Below are 19,696 nucleotides of genomic sequence, written 5' to 3'. Positions count from 1 at the left end.
CAAAAATCATGTACAATTATGTGAAAAACGAAATACTCATGTAAAAAATACACTATATCAAATATTTTTATTTATATGGCTTGAGTTATATGTGCACAGAGAGCATCCGCTAACTTTCCCTTTCCCTGGGGTTACTCTGGTCTGATGATCAGCTGTCACTAATTTGCTTTTCATATTAATAATGCTATCATACCAACTAGGACAAAATATTTGAATAAAAATAATAATAATAACAGCATAATGTGATAACATTTGTCCACCTGTCTGCCCTAACCCCCCCCCCCCCTCCTCACTGCTGTGTGTAATTCTCCCTCTACCGCGGATATCGACCAATCACGTGCGGCTTGAACCAAAGACCAGGGGCGGCTCTCATTTCTGGCTCATTTTTGGAAACGGCTCTCTTCGTTCACTTCAGTGACCCGGCGCTAAGAACCAGGTCGTTTGCGAACGACACATCACTAGTGTGTGTGTGTGCGTGTGTGTGCGCGCGCGTGACCATCATGGCGGCGGCGTATGTGGAGATCTTGACGAGCGAGTTTCCTGACATCGACGCCGAGTTGTTCGACTACATCACAGGTGAGAGGCCGAAGTGGCGGTCGTTTCGTTGGGGGAAATCTGTCACCGCCCTCCTCCGGGCTTTCGTTGGGAGAGGTGGCCGAAGTAGCCTTCTCGCTGTCGGCAACTCTGCTCGGCGGCTACCCGGCGCGGCTGGCCGGGACGCCCGAGTTTGGTGCTCGCTCTCCGGTTGCGCCACCAAGGACGAGGCAATTTTGCGTCGGTTATGGCGTTGAAAGTTCCATTCGGAAAAGACCGGTCAGTAGAAAGCGTGACACGTTTTCTATCATCGGCTTTTCCCGCACATGACACCGACATTAGCCAACAAATCTCTTCGAGAGGAAGCCACCATGTGTCATTTTCCTCTGCTGAAAGAAATTCGCACCAATTTCTTTGAGCAACACAACCGCGCCTTATCAAGAAAAGAAATCGGTACTCTGCCAATTTGAATGTGATTTTGGTTAGTTAATTTATTTAATATTTTAATAATTAATAATAATTTAATTTTTTTGATGTGGGCGCGCGCATGCGTGCGTGTGGAGAAGCTCAAGTCACTTGAACATTTTTTTTACCAAAACAAAATGTTGAAAGAGTCCACTGTCAAAATACAGGGTGACCCAAAAAGATGCGTACCCATGAAAATGTCAATTGTGGTTTTGATTAAAAAGCTATTGATTTCAAATTACAACCACGCCTTATTCAGTTTATGGGAGACCATTCAGCAGAGTTTCAGTTATTTCTGTCCATTTTTAGTCAATTTATGGCTTTCCCAAGATGTGTCCCCAAATGTCCACCATTTGGTTGCAAGGAAACCTGTACCGCTCTGACAAAGTTGTCAATCACTTTGACACCCTCCTCTTTCGGGAGGGTGTCCCAAAAAGATGCGTCCTACTCAGTCCCTCACTGCAGCAATGGTTTTTCCCACCAAGTCACGTGACCAAGTCACGTCTGGAAACTGAAAGATACTGGAAAGGCATATGGGAGAAGGAGGTTGCACATAACAGCAGTGCACAATGGCTGGTGACTCTGAAAGAGGAGCACAGCAACCTCCCTGAACAGAACCCAGTTACCATCACAGCGGCAGACATACAAGGAAGAGTCTCAGGTATGAAAAACTGGACGGCACCAGGCCCGGATAGGGTCCACACCTACTGGCTAAAGAAACTCACAGCTCTCCACGAGCGCCTAGCAGCACAAATGAACCAGTTGCTGATGGATGGGACTCACCCAGGATGGCTAACCGAAGGGCGAACAATCCTGATCATGAAGGATTCCTCAAAGGGTGCAGTTCCTTCCAACTATCGGCCAATAACCTGTCTCTCCACAACATGGAAGATCATGTCAGGCATCATTGCGGCTAAGATAAGTGGACACATGGATCAATACATGAGCAAAGCACAGAAAGGCATTAGTAGAGATACTAGAGGTGCCAAACATCCGCTGCTGGTTGACAGAACAGTCGGACAAGACTGCAGGTCCCGACATACCAACCTGTGCACAGCCTGGATTGATTACAAGAAAGCATATGACTCGATGCCACACACATGGATCAATGAATGCTTGGAGTTGTATAAGGTCAACAGGACCCTGAGAGCCTTCGTTGCAAACTCGATGAGGATGTGGAAAACCACACTTGAAGCCAATGGCAAGCCACGAACGCAAGTGTCCATCAAATGTGGCATATACCAAGGTGATGCACTCTCCCCACTGCTGTTCTGCATCGGACTGAACCCCCTCAGCCAAATAATCGCCAAGACAGGCTATGGATACCGCCTCAGAAATGGAGCTACAATCAGTCACGTCCTCTACATGGATGACATCAAGCTGTATGCTAAGAGCAAACGGGACATAGACTCCCTGATCCACACAACCAGGATCTACAGCAGTGACATCGGGATGTCATTCGGGCTGGAGAAATGTAGTCGGATGGTGACTAAGAGGGGCAAGGTGGTCCACACTGAAGGAGTCTCACTCCCTGAAGGAACAATAGCAGACATTGAAAACAGCTACAAGTACCTTAGTATACCACAGGCCAATGGCAACATCGAACTAGCAACATGGAAAGTGGCTCAGAAGCCAGCTCAATGGCAAGAACAAGACCCGGGCAATAACCAGCTACACCTTGCCAGTGATCAGATACCCTGCAGGAATAATAAGGTGGCCAAAGGAAGAGATTCAGACCACGGATGTTAAGACCTGAAAACTCCTCACCATGCACGGAGGGTTCCATCCCAAGTCCAGCACACTGAGACTGTACACAAGCCGTAAGGAAGGAGGCCGACGACTAGTGAGTGTGAGAGCCACTGTCCAGGATGAAACATCCATGCTCCATGAATACATCAAAGAGAAGGCTCCAACGGATGATGTACTCAGAGAATGTCTCAGACAATGGGGAACAGAGGATGACAATCGTGGGAGGAAAAGCCCCTACACGGGATGTACCACCGAACCATAGCAGAAGTGGCTGATATAAAGAAGTCCTATCAGTGGCTAGAGAGGGCTGGCCTAAAGGACAGCACAGAGGCACTCATCCTGGCTGCCCAAGAGCAGGCCCTGAACACCAGAGCCATATATAGATATAGATATATAGATATAGCTATATAGATGTATATCAGTTCTAAAATTAGATAGAAGTAATGGGTTTCTATTTTATTTTGTGCGCTGAGTATGTGCAAACGCACAGCTTAGAGGTGACATTGCTTGGCACGGCAGCCAATCATAAGCCTGATTTGTGCTTCCGGACTTTCCCGAGCGTTATATGCATTTGCATATAATTTTCCAAAGTAGATGCACAAAACCTCAGCTCCAGAAAAAAAGAGTCAAAAGAAGCTAACAAAATTTATGACGCTACAAAACGTAAATGTACATTATTCCGTGACTGTAAAGTGTGCTTGAGAGTCAGAGTTAGAAATTGAACGTACATTAAAAGCATGGTGGGAAGAGGAGTTCACATGGGTTGTAGCAGACGACGCAACGCAAACATTGCATTGTGGAAAATGACAGAGTGTATGGACAAACGACCAACTGGAGCAAAATCATTTGTGAGGGATATTTACCATCAGTTAATTAAAGGACAACCGACGTCTCCGGACAAGTTGTGTCTATAATTTGTAAAATGGCTTCAAATGGCTTCTACTGAGCGTATTTTAATAAGATTCCACCGCATATAGCTATATTTTACGTTTTAACTCGCGCTGAATATTCCGGAAGTCTTGTTTTTTGAGTTGGTGACGAGTGCTCACCCTACGTCACTGGAGGAACGCCCCTGACTGAGAAAGGACATACCTTGCATCACCTCAATGCATTTTGCGGTACTTTGTTTGGTCTGAAAACTCCGTGTTGCTGGCGAAATTATAAGGAAAACATATACATAACGCAATGGTGAATCCTTGTGTGTTACACCGAGACAATTCTTTGATATTTGTTGAAAAAAATTCCAAACTGCAAAACAAAGATATTTCCAACGGAGCTCTGCCGCCATCTTCGGCATTTTCTGTGACACTACACATTAGTCTCGGGCAATCAAAACAAGCCAGAAAACCCTCTTTAATCAATTGCAAACTTGTATGCTTTCCTCTTCAGAACTATTTAAATCATATTCATAACTGGATGAGTAACAAGAAAGCATCTTCTCCCAATCTGAAGCCATTGTTTGATTCTCGAGCAAGGCAAGACGCGACTCCACGAACAAGGGGGCGGGACCTTCTGAAACTGGCCACTTCCGGTTTCAAATTGAAGTACTTTTTTGAAGTCATTTTCATTGGTCTTTTGCATATGCCTAAAAATATAATACTGCATGTTTTGGGTATTTTAGATGCTATAAAAGGTTTTTCTGATGTCAGTTAGGAAACAAAAAAGTGACGTCGGTTGTCCTTTAAGGGAGCATTTGTGGTAGGTACATCCTTCATAAAAACAATCCTTAATACTTTGCAACAATGTTTTTTTTGCAGTTGGTCGGCTTATTGTGTTTCGCATTGTGAAAAATGGGGCAGGCAACTTTTGGCCGGGCAGGCAACTTTTCAGAGCTGTCCGCCCTGATGTCCGCTCACTTTTTGTCAGGACTTTCAGACACTGTTAATCGTGTTGCATCTTGACTGAAAAGTTGAGGCCTTCAAGTTGATTTGACGATTGTTCAATTAAAGAAAAAGGGACCGGCTAAGAACCGTAAAAAGAACCAACAAGCACCCCCCCCCCCCCCCCCCCCCCCCCCCCAATCAATGGACCCACTGAAAGTGACCTGTGACCTTCTGCCGTTAAGGCCTAGCGTGGTCGCTTTTGTGTGTGCGCCTCAGGTGTGCTGGATGGCTGCGGCGCTGACTTTGAGGACGGCGAGGAGGTTTTTGAGGCGGTGGGCGGCGTCCTCCGGGAGGTGTCGGCCAACACCAAAAACGAGGACGACGTGCGAGGCATCTGCGTGCGGATATTCAATACGCTGCGACTGTGAGCGCGCGTCCGCTCGCCGGCGTCATGGCTTCCGCTCGCTCACCCCGTCGTTGACCTCGCGACCTCCGCGTTTCCATTTTCAGGAGCGACCGTCCCGCCTCACAACGTCAGGTGTTGCTGGACGCGCCGGTGCAGCTTTCCCAGATATCGCCGGACGCTGGAGGTGAGCGACCGCGACTGCGACGGCTCTTGTCCGCATGCTACTTAGCGCCAATGACCACTTTTTGTTGTTTTTTTTTGTCTTTCTCGCTGCTGCTGCGCGCATAGCCTTGGCCAACGACGACCTTCAAGGCATCTGGATGCTGAAGCGTTCTCAGAACATGGTATGTCTCGCTCTGCCGCCGTCCACAGCCGACGCCGTTCATGGCTGCGTTCATTTAAAGGACAACCGACACCATTTTTTTGTTTGCTAATTGACATCAGAAAAACGTTTGAGAGCATCTAAAATACCCAAAACACGCAGGCTGATATTTTTAGTCAAATGCAAAACACAAATAAAAATGACTTAGTGTCCCAAAACTGCCACATAATGAGCTCAGAACTGGAGAGATTCAGAAAGTCCCGCCCCCTTGTTTGTGATGTCACATTGGGAGCCTCTTTCACAAACTGCCTTGCTCCAGAATCAAAACAATGGCTTCAGAGAGTTCAGATTTGGAGAGGATGCTTTCTTGTTACTCCTCCAGTTATGAATAGGATTCAAATAGTTCTGAAGAGGAAAGCATACGTGCTTGCCATCGATGAAAGAAGTCCTTCCGTATCAATTTGGGCCGTAAGCATCGCAACTGGTGAAGGACACGACATATGAAGCATATATGAAGCTCTGTGAATAAGCAAGATAGCGTCAACCTCCGTCATATGTGTGTGGCATATGAGGACATGAATAAGAAATAAGCTACAAGATGTTGAACTTTCAAGATGACGATGACGAACTTTAGTTTTACTCCGGTTAGCTCCAGGTTCCAGCAGCTGAATGTTTGTCCGATAAGTTTGCTCCACGATGATGACGGTTGCTCTCTTTCACCGCTGGAAGCAACTTTCTACCCATTGACAGGCTGACGGAGAGGATGACAGCGGTTAGCCAAGCGGGGATTCACACACTCCAGGGGAGCTCCTCGGCTGGCGCTGTACTGCTCTCCTGCATTGGAAATGGCTGATTAGTCCACTGGGAATTTGTGTCAACTTCCACCTTCTTTATGCGTGTTACCGCAATTGGCTGCGACACGCAACGATTCACCATCGCGTGATTTATGTCGTTGTCCTTTCTTATTTCGCCATCAACAGTGTTTTCAGATGAAAACACCACGCGCCATAGGCCTACATATGGATATATGCGTGTTCACGCGCCAAGATGGCGGCACGTGAACACGCAGCGGCTCCCCTCTCTCTCCCAGCAAAGTGGCGTTTCATGTTTATTATGTTTGTTAAAGTCATTCTAAGTGCCTTGCACGCTGGCTCCGAGAGGACAGTCATTTCATCTGTGCTGTATGTCATGCATATTAGCACATTTGACTAGAAAGCTGACTTTGACTTTTGAAAAGTACCCCAAAGGCATTGTGTGTCGATTTCTCGGTCACGGGCGTTCCCTCCGTGACGTCACTTAGGGCATCGTCATCAACTCAAAAACAAGACTTCCGGAATATTCAGTGCGGGTCTTTAAAGGTCAAATGTAGCTCTATGCCGTGGGATCTTTGTCAAATGCGCTCAGTCATTTGAAGTCATTTCTTATCTTCTTTTGATCTCCCTCGTCCTTCTCCAATCTCGAAGCTCAGAACTAAATCCAAGAATTCTTCCTGTCAATGAGATCCCCTCCCAACAGTTCTATTTATTATTGTATTTTATTTATTGCATTCTATTTGTGATTGTGTTTTATTTATTACAGTACCTATGCTTGTCTGTGACTGTAAAGTCTCCTTGAGAGCATTGAAAGGCGCTTAAAATGTCATGTATTATTATTTATTATAGTTATTATTTAGCAAATTATGGACGCAACTTGTCAGGAGGTGTCGGTTGTCCTTGAAAGTATGGAAGGTACGCTATTGTAGTCAAAACACGTTGAGCGTAAACACGTATTCATCAAAAATGAGTCACCTCCATGCTGAAAGATGTTGTCCTGCGTCAGATGGTGGACACCAAGAAGCTGGAGAAGGCCGAGGCCAAGCTGAAAGCCAAGCACGAACGACGCAACGAGAAGGACTCGAACAAGACGTCCGTTCCGCTGTGGGTCTTTGTCTCCGTCCGTCCGAAGGGGCGTGGTCCCGCCCGGCGCCGGCCCGTCTGACTTTGTTCTCCTGTCTGCCGGCGGCGGCCTTTTAGTGTCCTGGAGGAAGCCTCGGCCAGTCAGGCCAGCAGTAAAAAAGAAGGACGAGCCGACCAGGCCGGAAAGAACCGCAGCTATGACATCCGGATTGAGAACTTTGACGTGGCCTTTGGGGAGAGGTGAGCCGTTGTCGGCGCCGAATGCTGGCTGCCTCCACTCCGCTCCACTTGACTCGGCTTGACTCAACTTGACTCACTTTGGCTCGATTCGGCTCGACTTGCCTTGACTCACATTTCCTCGACTCGGCTCGACTTGACCTCGACTTGACCAGTCTTGACTCGAGTCTTATCGACTCACTTTTGGTTGACTCTAATCGACTCATTTTGGATCGATTCAGCTTGATTTGACTCTCTTTGCCTTGACTCACGTTTCCTTGACTCAGCTCGACTTGACCCGCCTTGACGCAACTCGACTCGCATTGACTCATTTTGTCTCGACATCAGCTCGACTTGAATCGACTCAGCTCGCTTTGACTCGACTCACATTGACTCAATTTGGCTGGACTTGAATCGACTCATTTTAGGGAGAAATGATGTATCTTTTCCTGGTTCTGGCTCGACGGCTCGACTGGCTCGACGACCATCGGGGACCAAAATGGTGAACAGAAAAGACTAAAACGTTCTATCACTCATTTTGGCTCGACTTGTCTCGCTTAGCCTCGACTCGCCTCGACTCGCGTTTCCTCGGCTCGACCAGTCTTGAGGCAACTCGACTTGCATCGACTCACTTTGGGTTGACTCTAATCGACTCATTTCGACTCGCCTTGACTCGCTTTCCCATGACTCGCCTTGACTCGCGTTTCCTCGGCTCGACTTGACCCGCCTTGACGCAACTCGACTCGCATCGGCTCACTTTGGGTTGACTCTAATCGACTCATTTCGACTCGCCTTGACTCGCTTTCCCATGACTTGCCTTGACTCGACTCAGCTCGACTTGACCCACCTTGATGCAACTGGACTCGCATCGACTCATTTCGACTCGATTCAACTCGACTTGACTCACTTTGCTCCAACTTGACTTGGCTCGACTCAGCTCACTTGGACTCAACTCGACTCACATTGACTATATTTGGCTGGACTGGAATTGACTCTTTTGGCCCGATTCGGCTCGACTCGCTTTGCCTCGACTCGCCTTGACTGGCGTTTCCTCGGCTCGACTTGACCCGCCTTGACGCAACTCGACTCGCATCGGCTCACTTTGACTCGACTGACATGGACTCAATTTGACTCGTATCGGCTTGACTCGACTGGCTCTGCCCGGATGGCGGCGGCGGTGGAAAGTTGAAGTCGGTCGCTGGCGTTTGGTCCTCAGGTGTCTTCTCCAGGGCGCCGAGTTGTCGCTGGCGGCGGGGCGGCGCTACGGTCTGGTGGGCCGCAACGGCTTAGGAAAGACCACGCTGCTGAAGATGTTGGCGGGGCGCAGCCTGCGCGTGCCCCCCCACATCTCCATTCTCCACGTGGAGCAGGAGGTGGCGGGCGACCGCACCGCCGCGCTGCAGAGCGTCCTGGAGAGCGACGCGCTCAGGGAGGGCCTGCTCGGAGAAGAAGCCCGCCTCAACGCCCGCGTGGCCAACGGAACGTGAGTGCAGGCGCCACCGTCGTTTGAGCGCCAATGTTGCGAGGGCCTCACCTCACGGGGGCCGTTTTCAGGGCCGACGGGACGGAGAGCGTCCGCCTGTCTGAAATTTACTCCAAGCTGGAGGAGATCGAGGCCGACAAAGCCCCCGCGCGGTGCGTATGCGCTCACCGCCGAAGGCTTCCCGTGCCACGCCGCCCGCTTCTTCATTCACGTCTTGTCATTTCATCAGAGCCTCCATCATCTTGGCCGGGCTTGGATTTTCCCCCAAAATGCAGCAGCAGCCCACCAAGTGAGTTTGGACACACGAGGGCGGGCGTGCGCACGTGCACACACAATATCACTGTGGTTGTGTGTGTGTGTGCACATGCAGAGAATTTTCAGGAGGGTGGAGGATGAGGTTAGCATTAGCAAGAGCTCTGTTTGCCCGGTAAGTCCCTTCCGAGTTTTCTCACATCTGTAAAAAGGCTTTTGTCACACTTGACGGTCACATCTTCAATTTGTGTGTGTGTGTGTGTGTGTGTGTGTGTGTGTGTGTGTGTGTGTGTGTGTGTGTGTGTGTGTGTGTGTGTGTGTGTGTGTGTGTGTGTGTGTGTGTGTGTGTGTGTGTGTGTGTGTGTGTGTGTGTGTGTGTGTGTGTGTGTGTGTGTGTGTGTGTGTGTGTGTGTGTGTGTGTGTGTGTGTGTGTGTGCGCGCGCCATCAGACCTGACCTGCTGCTACTTGATGGTGAGTCACTTGGCGGCACCATCAGTGATCGCTGTGATGATCATATGAAATGGTCGGAGCACAAAAAAGGGGGCGTGGGGGGTTGTGGACTAAACGACGGCCTAGAAAGTGGGAAATAACCCAGCCAGGTTCGGTAGAACTTGCTAAATTAGCAATATAGCTAGCTATTTGATGATAATAATAATAATAATAATAATAATACAATACACTTTAAGCACCTTTCAAAGCTCTCATGGACGCTTTACAGTCACAGACAAGCAGAGGTACTGTAATAAATAAAATACAATCACACATAGAATGCAATACATCAAATACAATTCTAAATAGAAACAAGAGAGAGAGCGACACAGAAAATGCCATTTTAAATGGGTGGCTTTTGAGATGGGACTTGAAGGTGGGAAGAGAAGCCATGTGACCAATGTTGTATTTGAGCCAGGAAACATATTAGCTATCTAGCATTCTATTAGCTAGCTAGCTAGCTAGCTTTCATCTATGAATTATTCCCGGGTTGGATTGGATATGCCTTTATTAGTCTCACAGTGGAGAAATTTCCATTTCACAGCAGCAAAGTGATGAAAGGAATGAAAGTAGAAAAACGAAATACATGAGCTGCTGGAAAGGCAGCCACTCTCGCGGCGCCGTCTTGAAGTCAAAAGAACAAAAAAAAAACTAAATAACATAGAGACAATATGATAATAATAATAATATAATAATATAGGGTTGAGTGAACGCTGGCGTGTGTGGCTGCCGCTGCTCACCCACAAAAAAAATTATCCTGTGACCTTGACAGTTTTGAAAGATGCTTAGAAATGAAATGGATTATTATTATTATTATTATTATTAGTCTGACCCCCTCCCCCTCCTGTTTTCAGAGCCGACCAACATGTTGGACGTGAGCGCCATCTTGTGGCTTGAGAACTACTTGCAGGTCTTCGCCGCCGTCTTTGTGGGCAAACAGCGAGTGCGCGGGCGCCGGTGTGAAGGCCGCCTTCTCTCTCCCCCAGACGTGGCAGTCCACCATCTTGGTGGTGTCCCACGACCGCAACTTCCTGAACGCGGTGGTGACCGACATCGTCCACCTTCACTCGCGCAGGCTGGACAGTTACCGCGGCGACTACGAGAACTTTGTCAAGACCAAAGACGAGCGCCTGAAGAACCAGCAGCGAGAGTACGAGGCGCAGCTGCAGTACAGGCAACATATACAGGTGACTGCGCTGCGCAAACGCGGTGTCAAACTGGAGGCCCTGGGGCCGCATTAGGCCCGCCGCCTCCTGTCATGCGTGTCTATGATCTTTGCTAGCATTTTGCTACCCGGTTTGAGCAAACAAGCGAGAAGGGTGTGTGCGGGGATGAGAATATTCTGCCGATCGGCGCATTTCCGACTTTTTCACACCAAAAGGAACAGATAAAAGTAAATGTCTATTCTTTCATTTCCTGTTTCGGCGGAAAGCGCAATTTTGATTGGATGATCTTGAATTAGGTGTTGAAACGGGTAAACGCCCCCTTTTGAATAAGCGGATGAGCAAAAACCAATCAGGTTGATTCGCCTTTGTGGACGGAAAAGGTTATAATGTGATAGATTGTAATTTGCAATGAATCAATCCCATCGATGAAATAGTCAAAAGTCAGTGGCGTATGGGCGGCCCGGTAGTCGAGTGGTTAGCACACCGGCTTCACAGTGCGGAGGTCGCCGGTTGGCGTCCCGGTGCGACCTCCCTGTGTGGAGTTTGCATGTTCTCCCCGGGCCCGCGTGGGTTTTCTCCGGGTCCTCCGGTTTCCTCCCACACTCCAAAAAACATGCATGGCAGGCAGATTGACCACTCCAAATTGTCCCTAGGTGTGAGTGTGAGAGTGACTGTTGTTTGTCTTTGTGTGCCCTGCGATTGGCTGACAACCAATTCAGGGTGTGAACTAATTATACATAAATAGTATCGTAATAAGCAGTTCTATCAATATAACCGATATCGATATAACGAGACGTTACTGTATATATGTGTGTGTGTGTGTGTGTGTGTGTGTGTATGTGTGTATATATATATATACACACACACACACACACACACACCTGGTAGATGACCCGAGCTAAAATGGGAGACAGACACCACCCATGTGGGGTGAGATGAGGATTTTTTTTGTATATACACACACTAAAGAGTATATATGGATGGATGTGCCCCCCCCCCCACTTTTTGTCGTCCTTTTTTCTCATTTGTCATCGTCCTCCCTGCACAGGTGTTCATCGACAGGTTTCGCTACAACGCCAACCGAGCGGCTCAAGTGCAGAGCAAACTGAAAGTTCTGGAACGATTGTAAGTGCTCGCGAGTCGCACGGATTTTGGCGCAGGCCGCCGCGTGACGGCGCCGTTTGCTCGCAGGCCCGAACTGAAGCCCATGGAAAAAGAAGCGGAAGTGACGCTAAGGTACGAGCGACGGCGGGCGGGGGGCGATGGGCGGCGTCCCCTCTGACCTTTCCTTCTTCCTCCTTTTCTCGGGCCGCCCCGTCAGGTTTCCGGACAATTTTGAGAAGTTGTCTCCGCCCATCCTGCAGTTGGACGAGGTGGAGTTCTACTACACGCCCGAGCGGCGCCTCTTCTCGGGACTCAACCTGTCCGCCGACCTGGAGTCTCGCGTCTGCATGGTACGTCTCGGGCCCGCCCGCTCCGCCGGCCATTTTCAAATTGGATTGGCGCGACCGAAGGCGCCTTGCGCTCTCGTCAGGTGGGCCAAAACGGCGCCGGGAAGAGCACCGTCCTCAAGCTTCTGATGGGCGAGCTGACGCCCGTCAGCGGCGTCCGCCAAGCTCACAGGTGACAAGCGCGCGTGGATTCGAGGTCGGGCGGGCGAGCGAGGGGTCGCGGCGGAGCTGACCTTGCTGGCGCGTCGGCAGGAATCTGAAGATCGGCTACTTCAGTCAGCACCACGTGGACCAGCTGGACCTGAACGTTTGCTCCGTGGAGCTCCTGCTCAACAAGTTCCCCGGTAGGTGGCCGCTGGCCAGCGTGCTATCTCGCTGGCTGGCTTTCTAGCTAGCTATCTGTTAGCTATCTAGCGGGCTGTCTTTCTAGCTAGCTAGCTATTGGCAAGCGAGCTGGCCGGCTATCTATTAGCTATCTAAACAGAAATACATTCATTGGAAATTGCAAATTAAAAAACATTATTTGACTAAAATCTATTTTTCTAATTCATAGTTAACTTTATTTCGAGTCATATAATTTATTCATACATAAAATAAACATCAATCCTGTGCCATTTTGATATTCTACGGTATTGTCATCTGGAACCGCTTCATGTCACAAAGAGGGTGCAGAAAGTGCTGAAGAATGAATGACTCTCTGTGTCTTTTGTGTTGTCATCTTATTTGTTATTTAGTTTATTTTTAACTTTGTTAATTCCGGGTTGAGTGAACGCTGGCGCGTGTGGCTGCCGCTGCACACCCGCAGAAAAAAATATCCTGTGACTGTAAAGTGTCCTTGAGAGTTTTGAAAGGCGCTTATAAATGAAATTTATTATTATTATTATTATTATATGGCTATCTATTGGCAATCTAGCTGGCTGGTTATCTATTAGCTATCTATTAGCTAGCTAGCTTTCTATCTATTTGGGTTACTTCTGGGTTGAGTGAATGCTGGCATGTGGCTGCCGCTCCTCACCCACAGAAAAACCTATCCTGTGACTGCAATGTGACCTTGAGAGTTTTGAAAGGCGCTTATAAATGAAATGGATTATTATTATTATTATTATGAGCGGCAGGTCGGACGGAGGAGGAGTACCGCCACCAGCTCGGGGGTTACGGTATCACGGGAGAGCTGGCCACCAGGCCCGTGGCCAGCCTGTCGGGAGGCCAGAAGAGTCGGGTGGCCTTCGCCCAGATGACCATGCCCTGGTAGGTGCCCGGCCGAGTCTGGATCGCCGCCGTCCGTCCGTCTGACGCCGCCGCCGTCCGCCCTTGCAGCCCCAACTTTTACATACTGGACGAGCCCACCAACCACCTGGACATGGAAACCATCGAGGCGCTGGCCAACGCGCTCAACAAGTTCAAAGTGAGTCTCACCGCAAAGCACCGGCGGCGTGCCACTCTTTGGCCGTTTCGGACCCATGAAAGACTCCAAAATAATAATAATAGAAACAAACAAGCAAAGAAATAAATAAACAAATGAATAGATAAATAAAAATGAAAATAAATCAAAAATTAGGTTTTATGGGGACCCGGGAACGGATTATTCTCATTTTAATGGTTTCCAATGGGAAATTAATGTTTGCGATTCACACTTTCCGCCTTACATACACTTTCTGGGAAGCAATTAAGTTGGTAAGCCAAGGTATCACTGTACATAACTAAAATGAACAAACAAATGGGTACATGAATTAAGAAAGAAATAAACAAATACATAAAATAAACGAATAAATAAATAAAATTAACAAACAAACGGGTACATGAATAAAGACATAAATAAATATAATAATAATACATTTCATTACTAAGCGCCTTTCAAAACTCTCAAGGAGACTTTACAGTCATGGGATTTTTTTGTGCGGGTGAGCAGCGGCAGCCATTCGCGCCAGCGTTCCCTCAACCCGGAAGTAACGCAGCAGCAATGTTATGAAGGGAAGAGGAAAGGAAAGAAAGAAGTAGAAAAACAAAATACAGGAGCTGCTGGAAAGCACTAAAAAGGCATTTCAGATTACGGTAAGCCCTAAATAGACTACAAATCAATAAAGATTGCAAACTTGTTTATTGAATAAAAGTGGTCTAATTAGAATTATTCAATCAAATAAAAATGAGAATCAATAAAAAATGTATGCAATGCTAATTTTACAAAACTATATTTTTCTTGACTTCATCAGTTTCACTAAATGATTTCACCAATTATTTTCTGAAACATATATATTTACATTCCATCCTCTCCATACGCACTAAAAAGGCATTTTAGAGGAGAGTAAGCCCTAAAAATAAATACAGTGATACCTCGCTTTACGAAGCCCTTGGCTTACGAACTTTTCGCTTTACGAACGTTAAATGTATGAAAATTGTACCTTGGCATACAAACTATTTTTCTTGATACACACAGAGCGCCACAATGAGTCTCCAAACAAGAAAATGGCAGCCGACTTGTTTTGATCCTCTATTCCACGCCCCCAGTCTTCGGAACGCAGCAGTGTGTGTGTGTGTGTGTGGGGGGGGGTTAAACATTAAAGAGCCAGGCAGACGACACACACAGAGTGAGAAAATGGATAGAAAAAGAGTGAAATTTGGACTCGTTTCAACTTTCTTGATAGTTCAAAGGCAGACTATAGACTGCAAGGTTAAAATATCCCATACAAGCCATCTGTGCACTTGATGCAAAAAGCTATTAACCCAGCTAAACAGAACACAATTGATGAGGAACTAGGTAAAATGATAGCAGAGAAAGCACCTCCAAGGGATCGTTCCTCAAGATGGTGAAAGAAGAAGGCGACGTTCCTCATCAAGTGTTTCATGCTGATGAAAGCGGACACTCCATTCCATCAAGCCATCAACGACCATCACAAAGGTCAATACAATGACGTTATTATACCGTACAGTTTATTTCTTTAATTATAATGCCGGAGCACATTTATTATACATAAAATAAGATCTATTTTGTGTCGTTATAAGGCTTATAAAAGAAAATTAGAAAGTAGAAAAAGATGTTTTATGGGGACCTGGGAAGGGATGATTCTCATTTGAATGTTTGGGAGAGACACTTTTGGCCTTCCACACTCTGTCTGGGAACCAATTCAGTTTGTAAGGCAAGGTATGAATGTCATGTCATGAAATGAAATGAAATGGCAGATGTGACTTTGGCGGGCGTGTGCGGCAGGGCGGCGTGATCCTGGTGTCGCACGACGAGCGTCTGATCCGTCTGGTGTGCAAAGAGCTGTGGGTGTGCGACGGCGGCCGGGTGTGCCGACTGGACGGCGGCTTCGACCAATACCGGGACGCCCTGCACGAGCAGTTCAAGAGGGAGGGCTACCTGTGAAGACACCGCCGAGCGCCAGGAGGAACCATGTGACGTGGAAGGAATGGCCGCCATTTTTTTCCTGACCCCGCCAGGTTGATTTTAGTGCACAGATGCTCCGTTTCCTAAGAAAATAAAAGCTCACACATCACAGTGAGCCATTTGACGCCCCGTTTCTGCCTTCCGCGAGCCCAACAAAGTCCAACGTCCACGCTTGCGGTTTCTCCTCCGCTTTTTAGCAAGGCATGAGAATTTTCTGCCGATCGGCGGATTTCCGACTTGTTCAGACCAAAATAACCACATCAAACTAAATCTGTATTCTGCCTTTTTCGCTCTTCATATCCCGTTTCGGCAAGCGCCATTTTCATTGGATGATCTTGACAAACAGGTAAACACCCCCTTTTGAATTTGAATATATATATATATATATATACATTATACAATATATATATAAAACAAATCCTCGTCTCACCCCCCATGGGTGGTGTCTGTCCCCCATTTTAGCTGGGGTCCTCTACCAGAGGTCAGGAAGCTTGAGGGTTAGCACTGCGCTTTTCTGGACCGAGATATCCGATGTTGTTCCCGGGATCTGTTGCAACCACTCGTGGAGTTTGGGGGTCACTGCCCCGAGTGCTCCGAACGCCACAGGCACGACTGTCACCTTGACCTTCCAGGCTCTCTCCAGCTCCTCTCTGAGCCCTTAGTATTTCTCCATATATATATATATAGTAAAGTCTCATTATATCGATATCGTTTATATTGATAATACTGCTTATTACGACACTTTTCATTTCCCGTGCACATTTCTAGTGTTTTTATGTATGATTAGTTCCGTTTAGTACAATTCGTGGTTTTTACGATAATCCGGTTACTACGGTGCTCTTTTTCATCTCCCGCCGGCCATTTTGCGATGTTTATATCGATACAAAAGATACTTAAAGGACAACCGACGTCTCCGGACAAGTTGTGTCCATAATTTGTAAAATCACTTCAAATGACTTCTTCTGAGCGTATTTTAATAAGATTCCGCCGCATATAGCTATATTTTACGTTTTAAGACTCGCTCTGAATATTCCGCAAGTCTTGTTTTTGAGATGGTGACAAGTCCGTACGTGACGTCAGAAAAGGACCGCCTCCTCACCGTAAAAACGCGTTTTTTTTTAAAACCGCGTTACATACTAAAGCCGCCAGCAGAGGGAGTCGAAGCTCCATAAAACGAATATATCAGCATGTGGAAACGGGCTGCTTCATTCCTCGCAGCTGGGTGGCCATTTTATTGCCTCTTTTTGGGTGAGACATCCCCCCCCCCCGCCCGTTTGCCTCAAAATGACACGGAATACATTATTTAATCGATTGCAAATATTTATGCTTTCCTCTTCAGAACTATTTGAATCATATTCATAACTGGATGTGTAACAAGAAAGCATATTATCTGAAGCCATTGTTTGGATTCTCCAGCAATGCAAGACGTCTTGGCGTGACGTCACGAACTGGGGGCGGGACTTTCTGAAAATGCCCAATTTTTTTGCAGATTTTGGACACTTTAAGTCATTTTTATTGGTCTTTTGCATTTGATTACAAATATCATACTGCGTGTTTTGGGTATTTTAGACGCTATAAAACGTTTTTCTGATGTCAGTTAAAACACAAAAAAGTGACGTCGGTTGTCCTTTAAGGTGAATCGATATTTGCTTAGGGGTTTCTATACAGTACCACCATTATCGGTCCTGTATCGGTCGCGCCGTTGGTCGACTTGGTCACGTGACCACGCCACGTGTAGCAGACGGCATTTTCATTTTCAGACGCCAGCTCGTGTGTAGCAGACGCTGATAAATTCCTTATATGGAGCTTTGATGCCAAACATGTACAGTCATTCTAGTCAGGCACTCTCTCGAACCCCGTTGTCGGGTCCTCCCAAGCCCCAGTCACGTAACCAGCTTCCGTGTTGTGACCTGTCTTACCGAGCACAATAAAAAAAGCGGAGCAGAGCTAAACTACAGTACTGTTGCTTGACACCAATTTCAGCCATGGGGAAACACAAGAATTGTGATCTCCGAACAACGTACAAGGCAATCGTGGCTGTGGAGGACAATCCAACAAGGAGCAAATCCGTCATCGCGAAAAAGACTTTGACGTGACGTGCAGCAGAATACTTCATCAACGTAAGTCATGTAAACGTTGCAGTTTTCGTTTTCCAGACATGTATTTAATTGTGTAGATTTCAGATATCTTTATCGCTTGCAACAATCACTGTTTTCTTCGTGGTTTCGTGTCAATAGAATGTGAGGATTTTGGATTGGTTGCATTTCTGAAAGGAAATAGTCATTAAAAAAGTGTAAAGACGTTTTTATTTGATGCACAAGTTTATTTTTCACTTCACTACTGTACAAAAAGCATGTTAGATACACAATCCATGGACCCAATGAGAAAATTACATGACATATCAAAGATCCCCCATTTACGTGTTGCCCCCCAACCCCTTTTAATGCAGTTCGGCGCAGGACGGATATATCGACATTTTTTCTGACTCCTGAGAATATCAATATAATGAGACTTTACTGTATATACATATACAGTGGAACCTCGGTTTTCGAACGACTCACAGTTCGAACAAATCAGAGCCTGAACAAAATATTCGAGAAATTCTTGCTTCGTAGTTCGAACAACAATCAGATGTCGCACGCCGGTACGATGCGTGAGTGCGTACGTGAGGGTGGGATGCTGAGCGGCGTACGGGTGTATCGCTCTCTTCGTGACCAACTGTTGTCGCTTGCGGACGTGCCGCGTTTTGCTCTCGCGTTTAATATATGCGTACGAAGAGTTTTAGCCCCTAATCATGCCTCCAAAAAAAGTAAGTGCTGCTACAAGTGAAAAAAGAAAAGTAGTGCGTTCAACTATTGCATTTAAGCAAGAAATAGCAAAATATGAAGGAGGTGTGCGAGTGTCTGATCTGGCTAGGGCAAGGGTGCTCACACTTTTTTCAGCGAGGGAGCTACTTCTGAAATGACCAAGTCAAAATGATCTACTCATTATATTTATTGAGAAATATAGTGAAGATTATTACAACTTATGTTGATGTATATCCGCATATGTTGCACAACACAACATAATTAATGTCAATTGTTTGCCGTTACCTGAGTTCACTCTGATAACTGGCATACGAGACAACCGCACTTGAAAATGTCATCGTGAAAAAAAGTCATCCTCTCATTCCGTATGAAAGTTTTTTCCTTCTTACTTGGTCCAGCTCTTCCACTTTTTTTATGCTCTCTTACGTTTAAGGGGAAAAACCGAGCGAAAAATTAGGATGTAACTAACGACATCCTTGTTCACTTTGCAACGAAGGGGCGTTGTTTGAGCTTGCAGTGAGTCTTTCAATGAGATGTCATTTGATTGGTTCTCCGGTGTATCAATCAAATAAAGGGATGGCTGATGTCGAGTTTTTTTCAAAAGAACTCCACTTGATTTGTTAAGCGTCAGTTCCTGACATTGTCACATCACCTTGTCTTGCGATCTACCAATAGTACGTACCATGGAGATCGATTGGTCGATCACGATCGACGTATTGAGCACCTTGGTAGGGAATACAGCATGGCGAAGTCTACCATCAGTACGATATTAAAGAATGAAGAGGCTGTGAAATCTAGTGATGAGGCTATGGGAGTGAGAGCAAGTGTCGTTGGATAGATATTTGAAGAGAAAAGAACATCCTGTAGCCGAGTCATTCGTAGCAAAGAGATTTGAACGTGTGCGCACCCCTCAGACAGAAGAGCTCCCCGAAGTTTTGATGGAAGGGGACTCACCTTCCAAACAATACATTTCCTTCCTCCGTCCACCTGCGCCTTCTGCTGACCACCACAAAGGTAAAAAATCCTATTCATAATTCTTTTCTTTTCGAACGTACAATTAGCCTGGGTTACATTTATGTTTATGTTATGTTATCCTTGCCATTTTGCTTAACATTTTCTGAGATGGACATTGCTTTTTATGTGATGGTCAGCATTTTAATGTGTAATTTCATGCATAAAATAACGTATGAAATACTGTACTAAAAAGGTAAACATTCAGGGCATCGGAACGGATTAAAACTATTTACATTAT

General features: G+C 46.6%; 1 protein-coding gene across 1 annotated transcript; it reads left to right on the top strand.

Moving 5' to 3' along the window:
• Window positions 1-442: 442 nt before the first annotated feature.
• On the top strand, window positions 443-19,034 carry abcf3 (ATP binding cassette subfamily F member 3). The gene is made up of 21 exons (XM_089013003.1): window positions 443-576; window positions 4,848-4,995; window positions 5,082-5,161; window positions 5,266-5,321; window positions 7,118-7,215; window positions 7,312-7,434; window positions 8,627-8,893; window positions 8,965-9,045; window positions 9,123-9,182; window positions 9,264-9,320; window positions 9,595-9,617; window positions 10,490-10,545; window positions 10,622-10,822; window positions 11,850-11,926; window positions 11,993-12,037; window positions 12,123-12,255; window positions 12,336-12,424; window positions 12,505-12,596; window positions 13,368-13,500; window positions 13,570-13,657; window positions 15,458-19,034. The coding sequence occupies exons 1-21, from the start codon at window positions 501-503 to the stop codon at window positions 15,614-15,616; spliced, it is 2,142 nt and encodes a 713-aa protein (XP_088869129.1). The 5' UTR covers window positions 443-500; the 3' UTR covers window positions 15,617-19,034.
• Window positions 19,035-19,696: the final 662 nt, after the last annotated feature.

This window comes from Hippocampus bargibanti, linkage group LG14 (assembly GCF_051943395.1).
Source record: "Hippocampus bargibanti isolate YZ-2025 linkage group LG14, ASM5194339v1, whole genome shotgun sequence".
In the NCBI taxonomy this organism is placed as follows: domain Eukaryota; kingdom Metazoa; phylum Chordata; class Actinopteri; order Syngnathiformes; family Syngnathidae; genus Hippocampus; species Hippocampus bargibanti.
The sequence above is the reverse complement of the archived record's forward strand: the minus strand, read 5'-3'. Positions and strand labels throughout refer to the sequence as shown.

What these genes read in the sequence shown, in the direction of transcription:
- abcf3 (XM_089013003.1), top strand. Translation starts at nt 501, where the DNA reads ATGGCGGCGGCGTATGTGGAGATCTTGACGAGCGAGTTTCCTGACATC. An exon ending in GATATCGCCGGACGCTGGAG is followed by an intron (nt 5,162 to 5,265) that starts GTGAGCGACCGC and finishes CTGCGCGCATAG; the next exon opens with CCTTGGCCAACGACGACCTT. An exon ending in GGCTTGAGAACTACTTGCAG is followed by an intron (nt 10,546 to 10,621) that starts GTCTTCGCCGCC and finishes TCTCTCCCCCAG; the next exon opens with ACGTGGCAGTCCACCATCTT.